General features: G+C 49.2%; 1 protein-coding gene across 1 annotated transcript in view; it reads left to right on the plus strand.

Annotated features, from left to right (window-relative positions):
* LOC125623346 (alpha-2-macroglobulin-like) overlaps window positions 1-22,141 on the plus strand; it is a 60,396-nt gene that overhangs the window by 34,728 nt on the left and 3,527 nt on the right. The window contains exons 23-32 of the mRNA XM_075120408.1: window positions 260-343; window positions 833-1,009; window positions 3,435-3,519; window positions 4,758-4,914; window positions 5,241-5,315; window positions 7,195-7,360; window positions 12,113-12,336; window positions 13,345-13,563; window positions 13,888-14,015; window positions 19,167-19,257. Of these exons, the coding sequence (XP_074976509.1) occupies window positions 260-343; window positions 833-1,009; window positions 3,435-3,519; window positions 4,758-4,914; window positions 5,241-5,315; window positions 7,195-7,360; window positions 12,113-12,336; window positions 13,345-13,563; window positions 13,888-14,015; window positions 19,167-19,257 (1,406 nt within the window). The remainder of the gene's footprint in view (window positions 1-259; window positions 344-832; window positions 1,010-3,434; window positions 3,520-4,757; window positions 4,915-5,240; window positions 5,316-7,194; window positions 7,361-12,112; window positions 12,337-13,344; window positions 13,564-13,887; window positions 14,016-19,166; window positions 19,258-22,141) is intronic.

Here is a 22,141-nt window from a genome sequence, read left to right on the forward strand (position 1 = left end):
TGTCTCGCCAGGTGGTGACACCTCGCTCCATGTGGAGGGCTGGGGTGGCAGGAGAGGGGATCCACTCCTGAGAGGGGAGTTGGAGATGGGTTCACTATAAAGCTATGGAGGAATGGAGCTGCTAAAGGCAGGGAGCCCCTGTGCAGTGCCAGGGGAAAGACAGCAGCAGGGGCAGTATCCTAGCTCCTGTACTGGGGTCTGCTCACTGCTACACAGGCGGGGATTTTACTACAAGCCCATCTATGTCACTTTTCCCCAGGAAAAACAGTGTCGCAGCTAATGCCCCTGAAGCTCCCAGAGAACGTGGTGCAGGGCTCGGCCAGAGCCTATTTCTCAGTGCTGGGTAAGTGAGGCAGTCCGAGGAGCCCAGCTGGGGGTGCTGCTGCCGTTCTCTCCCCCTTCCTGACGGTTCTGGTCTCTCTACCCGTTCCACTCCTCACCCCTTTGTGTACCCATCACAGCCCCTCCACTTATCCCCCAGCTGCCCACTGCTGTAGTCTCTTACTAGCACTTCACCCCTTTTTCTCTCTCCTTCCCCCCACCTCTGCCTCTGGGCCCACGTCTCTAGCTATTCATCCAGCCTAGTGCTCCCATCTGTCCTTCCAGCAGCACGCCCTTCACTTTGCCTTTCATGTGTCCCTTCTCTCTCAGAGCTTATTTCTCTGTCTCCTCCTTTCTCTGGGTTGTGTGTGTGTCTCTCTTTCCCTCCTATTGCCTGTGATCTCACAAGCCTGTTACGGATGTCTCACATTGGCATCCTTGCTCTGCGGTGCACTCTGCCTCCGCAGGCAGGCGGCTGGGCCACACTGACTCCCTGCGTCTCCATCCCCAGGCGATATCCTGGGCACAGCCATGCAGAACCTGCAGCAGCTTCTCCAGATGCCCTTCGGCTGCGGGGAGCAGAACATGGTCCTGTTTGCCCCCAACATCTACGTCCTGGACTATCTGAATAAGACGGGGCAGCTGAGCGAGGAGACCAAATCCAAGGCTGTCGGATACTTAGTCAGCGGTGAGGAGGGACAGGGCTTTTATTTCTTCACTTACTCCCTTCCAAGGTCGTGCTGGGAGCTTTTTGTGTCCGCCTTGCTCAGATAATGCTTCCACTGGGAAGGATGGATGGACTGAGGGGACCACCTGTCTCTCGGGGGGAACCCACTTGAACCTTCTCAGCCCTGTCATCCCATTGCTCCCCAGTGTGTAGCCCAGTGGTAATTCACTCTTACCCCAGCAAACCAGACTCGGCTTCCCAGGTGGCCTATAAGCCTTTCCTAGCCACCAGTGTATTGGCAGCACTGTCACAGCTGACCCCTCATCACACACACACCTTTGAACCAGGGCCTCTGACACCCCCCCCCCCCCCCCGCACCAGAGGAAAGCGGTTCCCTTTCCCAGGAGCTACGCTGAGGAGTTACTCCTTTAATGGTTGGTGTTACAATAGATCACTTCCCAACAGGGGGTGCCATAGCACAGTAGCATGCTTAGATCTAGGGTGACATCTAGGAATGTAGAGAACTCTACTCTCTGGAAGTGCTCGATGGGAGAAGATGGGGCCAAGTGGATGAATGACTGAATGACACAGCCTGGGTGATGACACAGCCTGGGTGCTGCACTGCACTGGGTGAACTGCACAGGGTGCACTGGGTGCATTTCTGCTGATGACGTGCAAGGCAGAGAAGAAGAGCTGGGTTGGTTCTGCAGCTCTGGCAGCAGTAAATGGAGCAAAACCTGGTGTCAGGGTTCCCTCCCCACTCTGAACTCTAGGGTACAGATGTGGGGACCTGCATGAAAGACCCCCTAAGCTTATCTCTACCAGCTTAGATTAAAAACTTCCCCAAGGCACAAATTCTTCCCGTCCTTGGATCGGTATCACTGCCACCACCAAGTGAGTTAGAAAAAGATTTAGGAAAAGGACCACTTGGAGTTCCTGTTTCCCCAAAATGTCCCCCCAAGTCCCTTCACTCCCTTTCCTGGGAAGGCTTGAGCATAAACAAGGCGAGCACAGACCAGACCCTTGGGTTTTTAGGACAGATTCTTAAAAACAGAACTTTTATTATAAGGAGAAAAAGTAAAAGAAATGCCTCTGTAAAATCAGGATGGAAAATAATTTTACAGGGTAATAAGATTTAAAACACAGAGGATTCCCCTCTAGGCAAAACTTTTAAGTTATAAAAAAACAGGAAGAAACCTTCCTCTTAGCACAGGGAAAATTCACAAGCTAAAACAAAAGATACTCTAACGCATTTCCTTGCTATTACTTACAGTTTCTGTAATTTTGGAAGTATTGTTCAGTAGGAGCTGGATTACTTGCTTGATCTCTCTCTTTGTCTCCGGAGAGAACAACAAAAGCCCAAAACAAAAACCTTCCCCCTTAGAATTGAAAGTATCTTCTCCCCTTAATGGTCCTTTTGATCAGGTGCCAACCAGGTTAGCTGAGCTTCTTAACCCTTTACAGGTAAAGGAGGGATTTTATGCTGCCCTTTTCTGTATGTTTATGACACGTGGGTTTAAGCCTTGTTTTCACTAGTGGAGATTTGTCTATTTGTAACACATTTAGCTGACTTGTAGTTTTAATACATGTTGATCAAGGTAAACTCTAGGCTCCTTGCTAAGGTTAACTTGACCAGCTAATGTGTGAAACTACATGTACCTTGTCTGTGTTAGGATTTAAACACGTGTTAGCTAGCAATGTTGGTAATGCTCCTTTATTCCTAATGTGGACATGACCTTTGCCAGTAAAGCCAGTAGCCATGACTCTGAACACATGCAGGGCAGAGCTGCTGAGTGACCAGGGGCCCTTTGCACATAGTCACTTTTCACAACAGCCCCACTTTGGGTCACACCTTTGATTATTCCTCATTCTCCATTTCTGCTCCACCCTGTTTTTAATGAGGTTCAGCAATCTTTCAGAGACAGTCTTCCCATTTATTTTAGGTGCTGCAAAGGGATCCTTGAACCTGGTGGCTTGTAGATGCACATCATAACCCTGTTCCCTGTACTTTCATTTAACACCTAATAGAAGACCAAGGCCTCTCTGCTGAGAGACTGAGGCTATTTTTAGGAATGGGAGGCCTGCCTGGCTTGTGTACTCTACATCGGACCTGCTTCTGGGTCTCAGACTTGATCTAAACCCAGCTTTGTTCCAGTGTAACTATTTCAGTTAGGAGGTAATATTTTACCAAAATAATTTAATCAGTACAACCCGTAGTGTGGATGCAATTCTACCCCGTTCCGATCTGGGAACAAGCTGTACTGGTATTAGCATTTTTATACTATCGTAACTATATGCACAGTGCGGTATTTGCAGCATTTTAACACTACTGGTATAATTCAAGCAGAATGTTTGTGTGTAGACAGGGCTGAAAATTCTCTTTTCCTGGCTGACGTCTACAGCTGGACTTTATTGCAGTAAAACACAACTTCATTCTCCCTTTCAGGTTACCAGACACAGCTGAAGTACAAACATTTGGACGGCTCCTACAGCACATTTGGGCCACGTTATGGGCAATCAGGGAACACCTGGTAAGATTTCAGTGTTGCTGAATTCTTTCCCTCCTCTTGTTATAACCTGGAGCTTGCCCACTGTTAACAGGTGCTGATCATGAAGGTGTGGAGGAAAGGGGAGGAGCTCTAGAGCTGATGATGTGGGATAAGGCAACTATGAGAGGTGGTAGGGAAGGGAGATCTCCTTTAGTTCATATGCTAGAGGCCTTTGATTTTGGATTAATAACCATTTACAAGCCTCCTCATTCCCTGCTCAGCTCAGAGCAGCCTCGGGGCTGTTCTAACTTGCTCCAGTTGGTCACAATCCCTTGAGGACCATACATCAGCTAGGTGTATCCAGAACACTGCACACTCCAGCCCCTCACTTTCTGTACCAGGGGCTATAGGGAGGATGGCATAAAAGTGCCAGCCAAAGATTCCCCTGCTGGGTGACTTGTTGGTAGTTTCAGCTCCCTTTATGTTACCTGAGTAAGGTGCAGGGGTCAGAACAGGGCAGAGAATCCATCCCAAAGTCCAGACTGTGGATACTTGACCTTTCTTTAATTATGGGTTTGATCCTCAGCCAGAAAATTTGGCCACCACTGCCCTCAGGATAATGAAGAGGCTGGTAACTGAGGGTGGAGCCATCACAGCCCCTCAATGCTTAGTGAATGCCTTGCCGGGTGAACAAACAGGTTCTGCAGGCAGTGGCAGTGGGCAGCTCTGTAGGGGTTGCTCTTCCCTCTGCCACTACTGACTCTATTGCCCCAGTGTGGTGCTAGGGGGCGCTGTGCTGCAGGGAGCGGGGTGGGTGGCTCAGTAAGGGGCATTCTCCCTCTGAGTGCTGACCCCAGTCTGATGCTAGGGGGCGCTGTGCTGCTGTTTTTAATATAAGAAAGTGCAGAGCCAGCGTCCTGGCCATTCCTGGTCACTGAAGATTCTGAGGTCTGTTCTCCCAAGGGTTCTGGACAACCACCCCCTAAACCCACCCCTAAACTGTGCCCCAGCCATTTGAAACCAACACAGGAAGCTGGCTCACTTCCTGTCCTAAAACGGGCAGTTTAGCTGTGCCCTGTCAGACGACTGCTGGGTCTTGCCGCCAGGCTCTGCTGCACGTCAGTAGGTGGCGGAGTGAGCTAATGGTTCCCTGACCCATGGCCACCAGCTCTCCGGCCCCTGCTGCTTCCCCTCAGGCTGGCGATGCCCCAAGACCCCACCCCTCCAGCGAGCAGAGGGCATGGGAAGGAGCTCTCACTGTTGCCCACTCTCTGCTGCAGGCTGACGGCCTTCGTCCTCAAGTCCTTCGCGCAGGCCCGCTCTCACATCTTCATCGAGGAGAAGCACATCCAGGACGCCCTGACCTGGCTCGCTGGCAAGCAGAAGGACAACGGCTGCTTCCGCAGCTCCGGGACGCTCCTGAACAATGCCATAAAGGTGACGTATCTGCCCAGCCAGCTTCCCATGGGCATCATGGGACCCATACAGGACTCCAGTGACACAGAGAGAGCGTGCAACTCGTCATGGGAACAGCTCAGCCACTGCCGCACATGGGGTTGGGGCAAATGGGATCTACTAAGGGAGGCAAGAGCAGGGGGTACCATACTATACATGGAGCGACCATGGGCAGGGGAAGGGAGAAGAGGAGCAGATACATGGAAGCTACCATAGTGTGGGAAGAACAGGGATGTAGAACACCCCTGGGAAGAGGGGCCAGTGGGCGGGGTTTCAGGGTTAATGTCTCTCTCTGTGGTTCCCTGCAGGGCGGGGTGGACGATGAGGTCACGCTCTCTGCCTACATCACCATCGCACTGCTGGAGATTCCTCTGCCCATCACTGTACGTACCTGTAACCCCTCAAGCCAGACATAGGCTGCCAACTTGGGGGTCCCCAGCTCCCATCTTGAGAGAGAAGCCTTTAAAAAAGGGGGAAATCCAGTCAGAAAAGACTTTAAATTGAGGTCCAAATCTGGGATTGGATTTCCCTGCAGCTTCTCTTCCAGTCCAGGGCGCTGGCTCTGTCTCATCTCTAATCCTTTTATATGATCTTTATTTTAAAACTTTTGAGCTGGTGTTTGCTTGATCCTCTCTTACAAGCCTACAGCTCCGAGTTTTACAGATATTGAACACTTGGGTAAATAACACTTAACCCCTTGGCAGTTGGCACCAGCCAATTGCGTCCCCATCAAGGGTTGATTTCTGTTCTCCTTCTGTTAGGTCTGCTCCACACCCAAAAGTCGCACTGCTAAAAGTTTTATGATCAGCGTGCAACCGAAAAGACTATTTTGGTGCAGTGAGTTCACACTGGGCCACTTGTGCCAATGCATTGTGTTCACCTACTATCAGGCCAGATTGGCAAAAGTGTGGTGCATTGTGGGTAGGCATCCCAGTGTCCTCTGTGCCGCTTTCAGTGGCACTGCCTTGTGGGGAAATTTTGCTGCGTAGCTTTCACTGTGCTTGTGGGAAATGTTCAAATCAGCATGTGGGAAAAGGTAGCAAGTAGCAGGAATAGCTGTGGCTGTGGAGAATGTGCTGACTGTGTAAAAGCCAGGCGGGCTTCCCAACATTGGGACCCTTTGGTTCAAAAGAGCTGCCAGACCGTCTCTGCTAAAGAGAAAGTTGCACTGTGGGACTGCAGTGGAAAGACCGCTTACACTGGTACTTCCGGTGAACATACACCTGACCACTGTGTAGATATAACCCCACTGGAATGGGGCTTATGCCACTCCAGAAAAGGGAGTCAGTATGCCCCCAAAAGTGTAGGGTTTTTGTCAGTAGGCAAGTTGAGCGTGGACGTGTGCCAGGCTGTGCCCAGAAAACCTGAGTTCTGTAACTTGAGTCCAGACCAGGCTTTAGATGTGTGCTGCTACTGGCTGCGGTCGGACAAGACAAGTGGATGTGGCCCTACATGGCCTACTTGTTAACGTTGTCCCGATGAAGTGGCAGCCAGTTCCCTTCCACTGTCATTAGACTAACCTGATCCCCTGTAGTTAATTAAGGAAAGTTGATGTCCTGATTAAGCCCTTCTCCGGTAGAAGGAGTATAAACCCCAAGGCATTTTGTTTTCAGGCTTTCCTGTCTCAAAACCAGCTAAGCTGATTCTCTCCAACTTCCCAGAAAGACCTCTAGCTTAGCAGACACCAAGGGGTAGGAAGGTTCAGATCAAAACATTTTGAAAAAGTTTCAAGCCACTGAAGATGGGGCTGTCTGCTGGACTTTCCATTCTCAGCCATTGACGAAAACAGATGAACTGTCCTGCTGCGTATGGACCTGCGCACATTGGTATCCCTTGGAATGTCATTACGGGGAATGTCTGATTCCAAACTTTGCTTTTCAAATGTTCCTAAGTAAGGACCGACCACAGGACAAATTTAAAGGGCCAGGTTCCCCAGTACACCATAGCCATTCACCAAACGTGAAGGGCCAAACTCACTGGTTCACTCTGGGTACTTAGTGCCAGCCTAGTGATGCAAAGCAGCTGTAAACCAGCCACTACGCATTGCTGGAGTGGTGAAAGCGAGACAGTGTCCTGGGGAATCTGGCTCTGAAAGATCAGTTATTGTTTTGAGTTACCCATGTGTCAGAAAGTCTGGAAAAAATACTTCATAAAATGGAAAAAGTGCATATTGTTTCCTGTCTGCTGAGCTCATAGACTGAATTCACTGCCATGGTGACCTCTCCCCTCCCCCTCTCAGCTCATGTCTCTCTCCCAACACAGCACTCTGTGGTCCGTAATGCTCTGTTCTGTTTGGAGACGGCCGCAGAGCAGGGAGGAAACCACGTGTACACCAGGGCGCTACTGGCCTACGCCTTTGCCCTGGTGGGGAGGGAGGAGAAGCGCAGGGCACTGCTGGACTCGCTTGATAAGGAAGCTCTGAAAGAAGGTGAGAATTCCTGACAGCCCCTTCTTCTGAATCCCATCCCACGGGCCCTACATCCCCCGCTTGTAAGGTGACCATATATTGAGAATCATATACAGGTGCTCAGAGGGGAAATCATAGCAGGGGAAAGTTAGGAGGGACCAGGACCAGGCGGGAGAACATTATTTGACATGAAGAAACAAGACTGAGAGAGAGGCAGCCAGGGCCCTGGCACATTTCTGACCTCACAGCATGTTGTATCCCTGCCCTTTTAAGGACCCCTTGTTCTTTTAAACTGGGTCATTGATTCACCCTTCAGTATCCAACCTACCTATTAGGTAAAATATCAACATTCCCTTTGCATTTGTCTCCCTTGTATTTGCCCTTTCCCTTGTCCCTGCCTTCCCTCCATTTGCCCCCTTCCTCTACTCCGGAGCTTGTTAGCTTTTCCTCTGTTTGTTTCAGTCCATTTTCCTCTTTTCTATACTGAGAAATAACTGGTCTCTCCTTTCTTTTCCTTGTGCTCTCTTCCTCCTTCCCCCAAGTCTCCAAATCTCTCTCCTGCCTCCCACTCCAAAAGCTCTCACATACTTCCTACTTCCCAGCCCACAAAATCACAGGCATACGGTCCTGCTGCCTTGCACCCCCCAAATCTCTCTGCCCACACACGCACTCCAACCTGCCCCAGGCACAAGGTAATGCACAAGCACATGCCAGGTTGCCTCAGGATCCTCTCACACACACAGGCTCCTTCTCCCCCAGCCGAAAGCTATTCACACACACACACAAGCTGCCCACAATCCTAGTGCACATGGGACTTGTTATGCAGAGTCCCAGCACACGCACACTCCAAGTTCCCTTCCCCTCACAACAGACACCTGGGTTCTCTGTCCCCTGCCCCAGCCCCCACAAACACAGAGCCTCAGCCCCACACTCATAGGCCTCATGCAGGTGAGGAAACTCACTGTGTTAGAAAGTGCATTAGCTGACAGACTGCTAAAGACAACTCAGCATCTAGTCTAGACAGGGTCAGGTGGGGTGAAAAACAGCAGCTGGTCATGGCCAACCCAATCACATTAGCTGCCTGTGGCTCACCTGAGGGCGCCCCATAGACTAAGCTTACAAACAGTAAATGCATTTATAAGCCCAACCATCCCTGCCTATGCTAGGTGCTGAGTACTGTTGACCAGCGTGTTGATTAATGCTTTTTCTTTTCTAGCACAGAGCATTTCCCCAGGGTAAATGAACATTCCGGCCTTGTCTACACATAAAAGTCGTTCTGCTGTAGCTGTACTGGTATAGTTAAAGTGGTGCGATTCCCCCAGTGTGGACACAGTTATAGCAGTGTGAAGGTGTTCATACCAGTAGAACTGTTCCCTTACAGCTCTACCAGTACAAAGCACCTTTATGCTGGTATAACTGTGCCCAGACTAGAGGTACCAGTAGAAAAGTCACAGCCCTAGCCAAAATAGTTGTCGTGGCACAGAATCTGTGTATTGGCCAGGTCTTAGAGGCGTCTTCTCTCCCTTCCACCCTCCTTGAGTGTCTCTCCCTCCCTTTCCTGCCCTCCTCCCTAGGATCTCTCACTCAAGGTTTTTCTTTCTTTCTCCCCTGGTTTCTCCTTCCCTCTCCCTCTCCCCACTCCTTTGGGTCCAGGCCGTCTCTACCCTCCTCTCCCCCTTTGCCTCAGGAGGATTCCTGTTCCCCCCACCACCACCAACGGACTGTTGCCCATTTTGAGGAGGGAGTCTGTTGCAGGGGGAGGAAGCATCTCAGTGGCATCTAGCTTCCTCCACCCCCCGCAGGCTCTGCTGTCTACAGCAGCCCAGGAGCGGGCCAGCGCCAAGAGCAGCTCAGGGGGCAGTAGGTGAGGCAGAGGATGGTTTGGTCCAAGGGGCATAAATGGGGAGAAGCATCAAGGGGCACATTTTAGGATACTGGCAGATGCCTTACAGCTCCCCAGACAGGGGGCATCACCAGGGCAGAGAGAGTTGGGGCTGAGTCCCCTTTCCCTAGGGCTAGTTCCTGGGGGACGGTTTGATGGTGGCTTTTTTTTAAAAAAAGGCGCTGAAATATTCATGTAAAGACAAAGGAAACTTTTAAAAAACATGAGTTGGGGCCAGGGCTGCCGGTGCCTGACTTTGCAGTGACACAGGTGTATCTGGGGGGTCCCCCAACACCTCAGTGCTGTGAGTGAGCATATCCTGAACCCCTGAATAAATGGTACCATTCACACTGAGCAATAGCACAGCTCTGCCGGTGTCTTCGCTGGCTCCACTCCACTCCTCACTCCAAGCGCTGCTCCTCGCTCTGGACACTCGTTCCATGGGAGCGATGGCCCCTGGTCCGCACAGAGTGACATCTGCTCCCTACAGCAAGAGACAAACGAAGAGGAGAAGCCTGATGTTTGGACAGATCAAATGAAAAAACAGATCATTCTGAGGGGGCCCAAAAAAGGGTCCTGATGTCCCAGGAAATCCCAGGAAGAACTGGGACTGTGCTGGTAAGAGAAGGACTTATGGGCTCTTCACCCTGCTGGAGTGGGGTGTGACCGTCACTGCTGTAACCCTTCAGCCTTGAGCGCCTGGGGCCACTTAGTGACCTCACACTTTTTGGATCAAAGAGCCCAAAAAAGGCTGCTACTGTCCATTCCTGGGATGTCCCTTTATAAGATAAAGGGGATGTAGGCACAGAGTCATAGAGTCATAGAATATCAGGGTTGGAAGGGACCTCAGGAGGTCATCTAGTCCAACCCCTTGCTCAAAGCAGGACCAATCCCCAACTAAATCATCCCAGCCAGGGCTTTGTCAAGCCTGACCTTAAAAACTTCTAAGGAAGGAGATTCCACCACCTCCCTAGGTAACGCATTCCAGTGTTTAACCACCCTCCTAGTGAAAAAGTTTTTCCTAATATCCAACCTAAACCTCCCTCACTGCAATGTGAGACCATTACTCCTCGTTCTGTCATCTGCTACCACTGAGAACAGTCTAGATCCATCCTCTTTGGAACCCCCTTTCAGGTAGTTGAAAGCAGCTATCAAATCCCCCCCTCATTCTTCTCTTCCGCAGACTACACAATCCCAGTTCCCTCAGCCTCTCCTCATAAATCATGTGTTCCAGTCCCCTAATCATTTTTGTTGCCCTCTGCTGGACACTTTCCAGTTTTCCCACATCCGTCTTGTAGTGTGGGGCCCAAAACAACACAGTACTCCAGATGAGGCCTCACCAATGTCAAATAGAGGGGAACGATCACATCCCTCGATCTGCTGGTAATGCCCCTACTTATACATCCCAAAATGCCATTGGCCTTCTTGGCAACAAGGGCACACTGTTGACTCATGTCCAGCTTCTTGTCCACTGTAACCCCTAGGTCCTTTTCTGCAGAACTGCTGCCTAGCCATCGGTCCCTAGTCTGTAGTGTGCATGGGATTCTTCCGTCCTAAGTGCAGGACTCTGCACTTCTCCTTGTTGAACCTCATCAGATTTCTTTTGTCCCAATCCTCTAATTTGTCTAGGTCCCTCTGTATCGTATCCCTACCCTCCAGTGTATCTACCTCTTCTCTCAGTTTAGTGTCATCTGCAAACTTGCTGAGGGTGCAATCCACACCATCCTCCAGATCATTTATGAAGATATTGAACAAAACTGGCACGAGGACCGACCCTTGGGGCACTCCAGTTGATATCGGCTGCCAACTGGACATGGAACCATTGATCACTACCCGTTGAGCCCGACAATCTAGCCAGCTTTCTATCCACCTTATGGTCCATTCATCCAGCCCATACTTCTTTAACTTACTGGCAAGAATACTGTGGGAGACCGTGTCAAAAGCTTTGCTAAAGTCAAGAAACAACACGTCCACTGCTTTCCCCTCATCCAGAGCCAGTTATCTCATCACAGAAGGCAATTAGATTAGTCAGGCATGACTTGCCCTTGGTGAATCCATGCTGACTGTTCCTGATCACTTTCCTCTAAGTCTTCAGAATTGATTCCTTGAGGACCTGCTCCATGATTTTTCCAGGGACTGAGGTGAGGCTGACTGGTCTGTAGTTTCCAGGATCCTCCTTCTTCCCTTTTTTAAAGAAGGGCACTACATTAGCCTTTTTCCAGTCATCCGGGACCTCCCCTGATCGCCATGAGTTTTCAAACATAATGGCCAATGGCTCTGTAATCACATCTGCCAACTCCTTTAGCACTCTCGGATGCAGCGCAACCAGTCCCATGGACTTGTGCTTGTCCAGCTTTTCTACATAGTCCCGAACCACTTCTTTCTTCACAGAGGGCTAGTCACCTCCTCCCCGTGCTGTGCTGCCCAGTGCAGCGGTCTGGGAGCTGACCTTATTCGTGAAGACAGAGGCAAAAAAAGCATTGAGTAAATTAGTTTTTTCCACATCCTCTGTCACTAGGTTGCCTCCCTCATTCAGTAAGGGGCCCACACTTTCCTTGTCTTTCTTCCTGTTACTAACATACCTGAAGAAACCCTTCTTGTTACTCTTAACATCTCTTGCTAGCTGCAACTCCAAGTGTGATTGGTGGCAGAGGTGGCAGCCTGATTAGTCACTGAGTGTTCATACCACAAGATTTGTATAATTCCACCAGATCAACAAGTGAGGGACTATTTAATCCTTTTGAGTCTCATGACAATATGCCAGACTAGCACGGGGGGCTCTGTTCTCCCACCCGCAGCAGCAGCAGGTCAATAACCCCCTTAGAAATGGCATGTACTAAGCATCTGTATTTCCTTCTCTCCTGCCCTCCCTCTTCCTTCTCCCACTGCAGATGGCTCCATTCACTGGCAGAGGCCTGGGAAGGAGCCGGAGGCAGATCTCCCCTTCTATCACCCCCGTGCTCCTTCTGCCGAGGTGGAGATGACGTCCTATGTGCTCCTCGCTTACCTCACCACGCGGCCGGCACCATCCCAAGGAGACCTGTCATTAGCAACTCAAATTGCAAAGTGGATCAGCAAGCAGCAGAATCCCAATGGGGGCTTCTCCTCCACCCAGGTGATCTATTCCCCTCCCAAGCCTCAGACATCCAGGGCAGGAGTGGGAGGCAGACAGGAAAGGGCAGGAGACAGACAAATAATCCAGGGGGAGGGGAAGGCTGACCTGGGGAGAGGGAAGGGGTAGCATTCCCCTGGCTGTATAGTTTAGTTTAGATAATGGGATAGTCACAGCATAGAGCATGGCTACATCAGGTCCTCACAGGCCCAGGGGGGCTTATGAGGCAGGAGACTGGACAAGTGATGCTCCTGTGTATGGAGGTCAGAAGAGTCGCCCTGAGCACTCGCAAGGTAGTGCAGTGCCATCCCCAGCTTCTCCCAGCACTGACCCCATCCAACCAGGCCAATTCAGCTCGGGAGCTGAGGCCTCCCCAGAGAAGCAGCAGCAGCCAGTCACTTCCAGACACACCTGGAAAGGGGAGGAAGCGCCATCCTGAGTGACAACCAAACAGGAGATGCCACCTCCCACTTTGAGCGGGTACAGGCCATGCTGGTACTTGGAGGCTGGGACCTCAGGAGACGACCTCTCTAGACAGGACCAATCATTGGCCCCATGTTCCACCATTTCCCTGGTTGGCTTGATACCCAAAGGGCTGTAAGACTTTCTCATACTCCATTACTGAGCCTCCTGGCTGCCTCACTATGGTCCTCTCTGAGCCACAGGCAGCTCCCATTTCACTTGGTCCTGAGCTATCCCTTCAGGTTGGTCCTTCAGGGAAGGGTGGTGGCATCTTCCCTCAGATGCCTGTGGTGAAGTGTCAGAGATACCAAGGCCTAGGTTCCCTAAGGTACTTAGATGCTTGGCTGCTTTCAGGAGGAGAAAGGTGCTTAAATACCTTTGAGAATCTGGGCCCAAGGGAATAGAGTGAATGGCTTGTGGGAGTGATGAGTGAAAATGGGAAAATCAGGGCACTGCTGTGTAGGAAGAGCTGGTGGAGTGGGGGCTCCAGGCCCATAGAAATGGCTCATTCTTTCCCTTGGGCACCTGGGCCTATCTCTTGTCTGGCAGGACACAGTGGTGGCGCTCCAGGCGCTATCCCGATATGGAGTCTCCACCTATGCCAAGAGAGGAGGAGCGTCCACAGTGACCCTGCAATCCACAGGGAAGTTCCAGGCCCAGTTCCAGGTGGATCACACGAACCGTCTGCTGCTCCAGCGTATGGCACTGCCAGAGGTGCCAGGGGACTACAGCATGGGGGTGACAGGAGAAGGATGTGTCTACGTGCAGGTATGGGACCCTGGGACAGGGGGAGAGGGAGAGGCTGCTGCTGAGGGGAGCCCGTATCATTCCCATTGGAGATGGCATGATGGGGTGGATTGGGGAGGGGAGGGAGGGAAGGAAAAGAGAGGAAGAGATGCGGAAGAGGAGGAGAATATAAGAAAGAGGTGTGAGGAGGAGAGAGAGTTAACAGAGAGAGTTGGGGAATGGGGAGAGAGAGAGAGAAGAGATAAAGGAAAGAATGAAACTGAGCCGAGGGGAGGAGATGGAGGAGAAGAGCAGAGAGGAGAGGGACAGATGGACAGACACAGAGAACTGTGTATTCTCTTCCAGACCAGCCTGAGGTACAATGTGCTCCCCAAGCCAGGCGAGGCACCATTTGCGCTGGAGGTGCACACGGTCCCTGAGACGTGTGACAGCATCAAGGCTCACAGGACCTTTGACATCACCATAAACATCAGGTAACTCCCCCTCGCAGTGCCAAACCTTCCAGAGCAGCCCTAGGGCTGGGGACAAGTCATTCCAGAGGTATGGGGAGCCCCCAGAAAAGCTGATACAAATCAATATTTTTGATTTTTCCAAAAATTAAAAACGGATTTTTTACATTAAATCATGGTATTTTCTTAATTGCAATTGCTCTTTTCAATGTCAATCAGATTTTGTATTTCTGTATTGCTAGCTCTTTACTTTCTCCCGCTAAATTGTTAGAGTGATTGTGCTGTGCTGGTTTCTCTGAGGCTGAAAAGGACAAGTCAGCATCTCAGTAACACCCTTAGTGTGAGAGCAACATAAACTCAGACACAAAACTGCCCGGCCAGTAGCCCATCCTATACCTGCAACCACCACCACCCTCCCACAGAGCGAACTGCCCCCAGTCACAGGAGCTGTATGCTTTGACCCAGGCATTCTCCTTCATCAGGATTTGCAGGCCAAGTTCAATCAGACTTGTGCTCCTAAATCATTTCAGTGCTTTTACAATACCCACCCTAAGATGCCAAAATATAGGCTTCAGAGCCTGTCATAAATATAAAGGGAAGGGTAAACCCTTTAAAATCTCTCCTGGCCAGAGGAAAAATCCTCTCACCTGTAAAGGGTTAAGAAGCTAGGATAACCTCGCTGGCACCTGACCAAAATGACCAGTGAGGAGACAAGATACTTTAAAAAGCTGGAGGGGGGGAGAAACAAAGGCTCGCTCTGTCTGCGTGATGCTTTTGCCGGGGACAGAACAGAAATGGAGTCTTAGAACTTGGTAAGTAATCTAGCTAGATATGCGTTAGATTATGATTTCTTTAAATGGCTGAGAAATTAAGCTGTGCTGAATAGAATGGATATTCCTGTCTGTGTGTCTTTTTGTAACTTAAGGTATTGCCTAGAGGGATTCTCTATGTTTTGAATCTAATTACCCTGTAAGGTATTTACCATCCTGATTTTACAGAGGTGATTCTTTTTATTGTTACTTCTCTTTTACTGTTTCTTCTATTAAAATTCTTCTTGTAAGACCTGAATGCTTTTTTTATTGTTCTTAAGATCCAAGGGTTTGAGTCTGTGGTCACCTATGCAAATTGGTGAGGATTTTTACCAAACCTTCCCCAGGAAGTGGGGTGCAAGGGTTGGGAGGATTTTGGGGGGAAAGACATTTCCAAACAATGCTTTCCTAATAAAAATAAACCCAGATAAACGTTTGGTGATGGCAGTGGAAGTCCAAGGGCAAAGGGTAAAATAGTTTGTACCTTGGGGAAGTTTTAACCTAAGCTGGTGAAAGTAAGCTTAGGAGGTTTTCATGCAGGTCCCCACATCTGTACCCTAGAGTTCAGAATGGGGAAGGAACCTTGACAGAGCCTATGGACAAGTCTACATTTAAAACACTGCTGAAGCACTTTAATAAAGACGCTCTACACCGACTGCAGAGAGCTCTCCCATCAGTGTAGTTAATCCACCTCCCCAAGAGGCACTAGCTATATTGACAGGAGAAGCTCTCTCACCAGCATAGCTTTGTCTCCATGGGGGGTTAGATTCGTATAACTACATTACTTGGGTTGTGATTTTTCACACCCTAGAGTGACATAGGTATAGGTCTGTAGTGTAGAGCAGACCTAACTTTAAGCTCCTATTTTTGAAAGTGTGTATCAAAAAGCTCACAATGACTTAGCTAGTGTTTTGAAATAACTTCCCAGTGCTAACATTGAACCAGTTTGGATCTGAAGTGACAGAGATTTTATGCCACTAAAGGAGAATTTTTTACTAAAAATACAGTTTATATATTCTAGTTTCAGGGCTCCTAAGAGGGTAAGGGACATCCTCTTATTCCTATTCTTTCAGTTTGCCTGCTGCTTCCATTGGTATTCAGTACATGCTTTGTGTGTAACAAATTTGTTCAATTATTTTCTTATTGGAGGCTGTTTATTCATTTCAAGGACAGTATTTCATTTTTAGTCCCTACTATCAATTAGGATCCCCCCTTTTAAGCAATTTCTGTCACTTTCCCAGGTTATACCCTGGTTTACATCTTTTAACATTTCTTCTTCCTTGTGCCAGACAATTCCTATTACTGCTAGACCACAGCAATTATTTACAATGAAAACCAACAAAATCCCTTATAATCTTCTAAATTTGGAGGGCATACTCCACACATTCTTTTATTGTACATAAGCATTTCACATTATGTATTAAAACGAGATATTTTCCACATATAGAATGTTGCAAGTTTGCATTTAATAACGATTCAAGATTATCAAATAACAAGCTCAAATGAGATTATTTAACCAAAGATTAATACAGCTCTGTACAGACTACAGAAAGATGTACTTTCCCACCCCTGTAGATGGTGAAGAGAAGGTAGTTTGGTCATAAGAATATAAGAACAGTCCTACTGTGTCAGACCAATGGTCCATCTAGCCCAATATCCTGTTTTCCAGCACTGGCTGGTACCAGATGCTTCAGAGGGAATGCACAGAACAGGGCAATTACTGAGTGATCCATCCCCTTTCATCCAGACCCAACTGCTGGGAGTCAGGTTTAGGAACACCCAAGAGCATGAGATTGCGTCCCTGACCATCTTGGCTAATAGCCACTGTTGAACCTATCCTCCATGAACTTATCTAATTCTTTTTTGAACCCTGTTATATTTTTGGTCTTTACAGCATCACCTGGCAAAGAATTCCACAGATTGACTGCATTGTTTGAAGAAGTACTTGCTTTTGTTTGTTTTAAGTCTGCTGCCCATTAAATTCATTGGGTAACTCCTGGTTCTTTTATGTGAAGGGCTAAATTATTCCTTATTCACTTTTCTCCACACCATTCATGATTTTATAGACCTCAGTCATATCCCCCCATTACACACCAAGCAGATTTTTTTTCAGAGAACTATCCACAGTGACTCCAAGATCTTTTTCTTGAGTGGTAACTGCTAATTTAGACTCCATCAGTTTGTATGTTAGTTGGGATTATGTCTTCCAATGTGCATTACTTTGCACTTATCAACATTCAATTTCCATCTGCCATTTTTTTTGCCCAGTTACCCAGTTTTGTGAGATCCCTTTGTAACTCTTCACAGTCAGCTTTGGACTTAACTGTCGTGAATAATTTTGTATTATCTGCAAAGCTTGCCACCTCACTGTTTACCCCTTTTTCCAAATCATCTGTGAATATATTGAACAGCACGGGTCCCAATATAGATCCCTGTGGGACACTGCTCTTTAGCTCTCTCCATTCTGAAAACTGACCATTTATTTCTGCCCTTTGTTTCCTGTTCTTTAACCAGTTTCTGATCCATGAGAGAGCCTTCACTCTTATCCCATGACAGCTTACTTTGCTTAAGAGCCTTTGGTGAAGGACCTTGTCAAATGCTTTCTGAAAGTCCAAGGACACTATATCCACTGAATCAGCCTTGTCCACATGCTTGTTGACCCTTCTGAAAGAATTCTAATGGATTGGTGAGGCATGATTTCCCTTTCCAAAAGCCATGTTGACGCTTCCCCAACAAATCGTGTTCATCTATTTCTGATCAGTATGTTCTTTACTATAGTTTCAACCAATTTACCTGGTACTGAAGTTAATCTTACCGGACTGTAATTGCCAGGATCGCCAATGGAGCCTTTTTTTTAAAATTGGCATCACTTTAGCTGTCCACCAGTCATCTGATACAGAGGCTGATTTAAGCGATAGGTTACATGCCACAGTTAGTAGTTCTGCAATTTCCTATTTGAGTTCCTTCAGAACTCTTGAGTGAATACCATCTGGTCCTGGTGACTATTCACTGCTTAATCTATCTACTTGTTCCAAAACCTCCTCCATTAACATCTCAAACTGGGACAGTTCCTCAGATTTCTCACCCAACAAGAATGGCTCAAGTGTGAGAATCTACCTCACATCCTCTGCAGTGAAGACCAATGCAAATAAGTCATTTAGCTTCTCCACAATGTCCTTTTCTTCCTTGACTGCTCCTTTACGTTGATCGTCCAGTGGCCCCACTGAGGTTTGTCAGGCTTCCTGCTTCTGATGTACTTAAAAAAAATTGCTGTTAGTTTTTATGCCTTTTGCTAGTGGCTCCTCAGATTCTTTTTTGGCCTGCCTGATTTTACTTTTACACTTGATTTGCCACGGTTTAGCTTGCAGCTTCCCCACCCATCTCTTGACCCACTCAATGTGCCGTGGGCCACTTCGTATAGGAAAGCAGGGAATGACCCTTTCTTGATAACTTGGAGTTCTTTTTAGCTAAATTAGGAGGGAGAAAGAGGTTTTGTCCATATGCAAATAATGAGAGATTCTTTTCTAGGTGATTAACAATACTCTCATTAGCCATTTTAGTTTCTGTTCTTGGAGAGAGCAACTCCTTACCTTGGCTGATCTGTGGGTCCTTAGACAAAGGGTCTCACCTGATGTGAACCCTGTTATTCCTAAGTGCATCCTATTTGGGGGTAAAACAGAGGTGGATAGCTTTTCTCATTTTTGAGGGCCGGAAAGAATCACTAGTTATTGATCATTCAAACCGTACCTGTTCTATATATCCCCTACAGTACCTGCTAAACAGTTTGTAGACACAGCACCTTCACTTCCAGTATTTTGTTTTTCTGTCTAGAAGTTCTGTCAAATTCAGATAGGATCCCCTAGCCGTAGTGGTATTTAGAAACCCAAGTCTTATAACTTAGTTCATCACAAACTGCAATCTAACGTAGCAACAGCACCAATACTTACGTTGCTTTTACAAAACCTCAACTCTATTTTAAATCAATAATTTAAAAAAACCAAGTGATTTAAATCCTGATTTCAATTGTTCCCTCCTCCTCTTGCCACCAACGATGGGAATAATTTAACTAAACCCCTTATCGGAAAGGATACCGTCTTGCTTCAGGGACTTTCAAGAAACTTCCACTGCTCCAAGGGCAGGACTGAGGGGCACTGGAAGAGCTGTGTGGGGAGCCCGGGACTGGGATAGCAGCGGGGCTGGGCTGCAGGGCAGGAATGAAAGGTAGTGGCAGGACAGGGAGCCAGGGACCAGGGCCAGACTAGCAGGAGCCAGGCAGGGTGTGAGGTGCTGCAGGTCAGGGTTGAGGTGCATCATCTCTATGCTGAGATGTATTAAACCTTGTTTTGTTTCCTGCTTGGTCTCCCAGCTACACAGGGAAACGCCCTGTCTCCAACATGGTCATCGTTGACATTAAGATGCTGTCAGGATTCATCCCTGTGAAGTCATCAGTGAGGAAGGTAACGGCCAGTTCTGTGTATGGGTCACAGCCCTCCCAGGGTATCTACCCCACAACCCAGTGGAGTCCAGCTCCCCACAACCCCAACCTCACCCAGTGGGCATCCAGGGCCCCTTGACTCAAACCCCACTTCAGGGGTATCTGGCCCCCAGTCAGCTCCAAACCCCAACCCCTCATTTTGCCAGTGCAGCCTGGCCACTCCCTAGTCCCTTCTCCAGAATCAGCCCCCCCCCCTTGTCTCCCGTCTCTCTGACCCTATCTCTTCTTTCTGACCCTCCCCTGAAACCCCACTCCTTCCCCATCCCATCCCATCCCATTCCCCTGAGCTCCCACTCCGTGACTCCCTGGTAAACTGTTACGCACAGGGGGAGCAGGCCCGGCTGGAGGCACCTCACACTCTCCCCTGGAGAGGGCAGCGTTCCTGTAAGGGGAAGTCAGGCTGGGCTCACGGGGTGCTTGGGAGAGAGAGTGAGGAGCCCCCACCTCCCTGCATCCCTCTCTTCTCCCCCAGCTCTAACACCCCCGCCCCGCGTGCGTGCACACGCACACGCACGCACACACACACCCCGCAACTCCTGGGCCCTGCATCTCCTCAGGGAGATTCAGACGTTGGGAGGTGTCCCTTGAGGGGCCCTGAGGTGGGATGCCATCAGACTAATGAAGCCTATGAGCAGCTCAGGGGAGGCAGTGCCTAGAGCCCCAGCCCTGCCCACAGCCCCAGCCCTCCCCACACAGGATGGGTCAGACACTGAGCTGATGCTGCTCTTGATTGTGGCCCAGCCGCACAGGTCTCAGACTGTGGTACTTCACATCTCAGTCCACCAGGAGGGCGGGGCCATACATAGGCAGTGCACGAACCCCCCCATTCGAGGAGACTAGCCCCTGCCCCGCTCCTTCCACTCGAGGCCCCACCGCTAACCTGCTCATTCTGCCTGAAGCCCCACCCCTATGCCCCCATACTCTCACCCACTGGGGCCAGAGGAGCCCTGAGCCCCCCACTGCAGACAGAGGAACCCCAGCTGGCCTGGCCAAGCAGCCCCAACCCCTGGCCCACCTGGAGGAGCTCTGAGCTCTGCTGCAGCCCAGCCCCAGGGCCACGGCTGGGTGCATTAGTGGAGGTTTGGGGAGGCTTAGCCTCTCCCAGCTGCATTACGCACTGCTCATGGAGCCACAGTACAGATTTTCCCTCTTCCTTTAAAGCAGCAGCAGCCAGAGGCACCGACTTCCTGGTTTCGCCGAGGCTGCTTGACCCCTGCTGTGCCCCAGACCTTGCCCACACCTGCCATCTTCCCCCAAGGGCTGCCCCCGCCCTGCCTCTTCCCACCTCGTTCCACCCCCTCCCCTGAGTGCACCCTGCCCTCGTTCTGCCTCTGCCTGCCCCTGCTTCTCTCTCTCCCCGCCAGAGCCTCCTGCACACCACTGAACAGCTGACCACCAGTAGGTGGGAGGTGCCGGGGGGGGGGGAGGGAGAGGAGCTGATCAGTGGGCCACCCACTATTTTTTTCCATGGGTTCTCCAGCCCCAGAGCACCCACAGAGTCAGTGCCTATGGCACCAGCAAAGAATCACAGAGCTATAGGATAGAGCCCTGTGTGCGACTAGTGTAGAGCTCTGCAGTGGGATTGAGATCCCGCAGGACCCGTTGCCATAACAGCGGGAACGGGTGGGAGTGGGATTAAAAAATAGTCCCACACAGGACTCTACTGTAGGAGTGGGAGGGACCACACGAGGTCATCAGATTCAGCCACCTGTGAGGGAGCAGGACCGTGTAAACCTAGCTCATCCCTGATAGGCGTCTGTCTAACCTGTCCTTAAAAATGTCCAGGGATGGGAAATTCACCGCCTTCCTTAGAAGCCTGTACCAGTGCTTAATTACCATTACAGTTAGGTTAGATATTAGGACAAATTTTCTAACTCTCCCTTGCTGCAAATTAAGCCCATTACTTCTTGTCCTACCTTCAGCAGACATGGAGAACACTTGATCACCATGCTCTTTATAACAGCCCTTAAGAGTATTCAAATATGTTAACGGGTTCTCCCCTCAGGCTTCTTCTCTCAAGACTAAACATGCCCAGAGTTTTTACCTTTCCACATGGGTCAGATCTGCCACATTTTTTATCATTTTTCTTGCTGCTTGCTGGACTCTCCACTTTATCCACATCTTTGCTAAAGTGTGGTGCCCAGAAGTGGACACAGTACTCCAGCTGAGGCCTCACCAATGCCAAGTAGAGTGGTATAATTACAAACCATGTCTTACATATGACACGCCTGTTAATATACCCCAGAATGATATTAGCCTTTTTCACAACTGCATCACATTGCTGACTTATATTAAATTTGTGATCCTCTATAACCCCCAGATCCTTTTCAGCAGTACTACCCCCTAGTCAGTTATTCCTCATTTTGTAGTTGTGCATTTAATTTTTCCTTCCCAAGTGTAGTATTTTGTACTTGTCTTTATTGAATTTCATCTTGTTGGTTTTGGACCAATTCTCTAATTTGGCAAGGTCATTTTAAAATCTAATCCTGTCCAAAGTGCGTACAGCCCCTCCCAGCTGGTGACAGCCACAGATTTTATAAGCATGCTCTCCACTCTATTATCCAAGTGATGAATGAGCATGTTGAATAGTACCAGACCCAGGACTGACCACTGCAGGACCCCACTAGATACACCCTAGCAGTTTAACAGCAAACCATGGATGACTGCCCTTTGAGTACAGTCTTTCAACCACTTGTGCATCCACCTTATAATAATTTCATTCAGACCACAATTCCCTGATTTTCTTATGAAAATGGCATGTGGGACTGTGTCAGAAGCCTTATTAAAATCAAGATATATGATGACTACTGCTTTCCTCTCCCTCTTCCCCCACCACCATCCACTAA

Source organism: Caretta caretta, chromosome 1, assembly GCF_965140235.1.
Source record: "Caretta caretta isolate rCarCar2 chromosome 1, rCarCar1.hap1, whole genome shotgun sequence".
Lineage (NCBI taxonomy): Eukaryota > Metazoa > Chordata > Testudines > Cheloniidae > Caretta > Caretta caretta.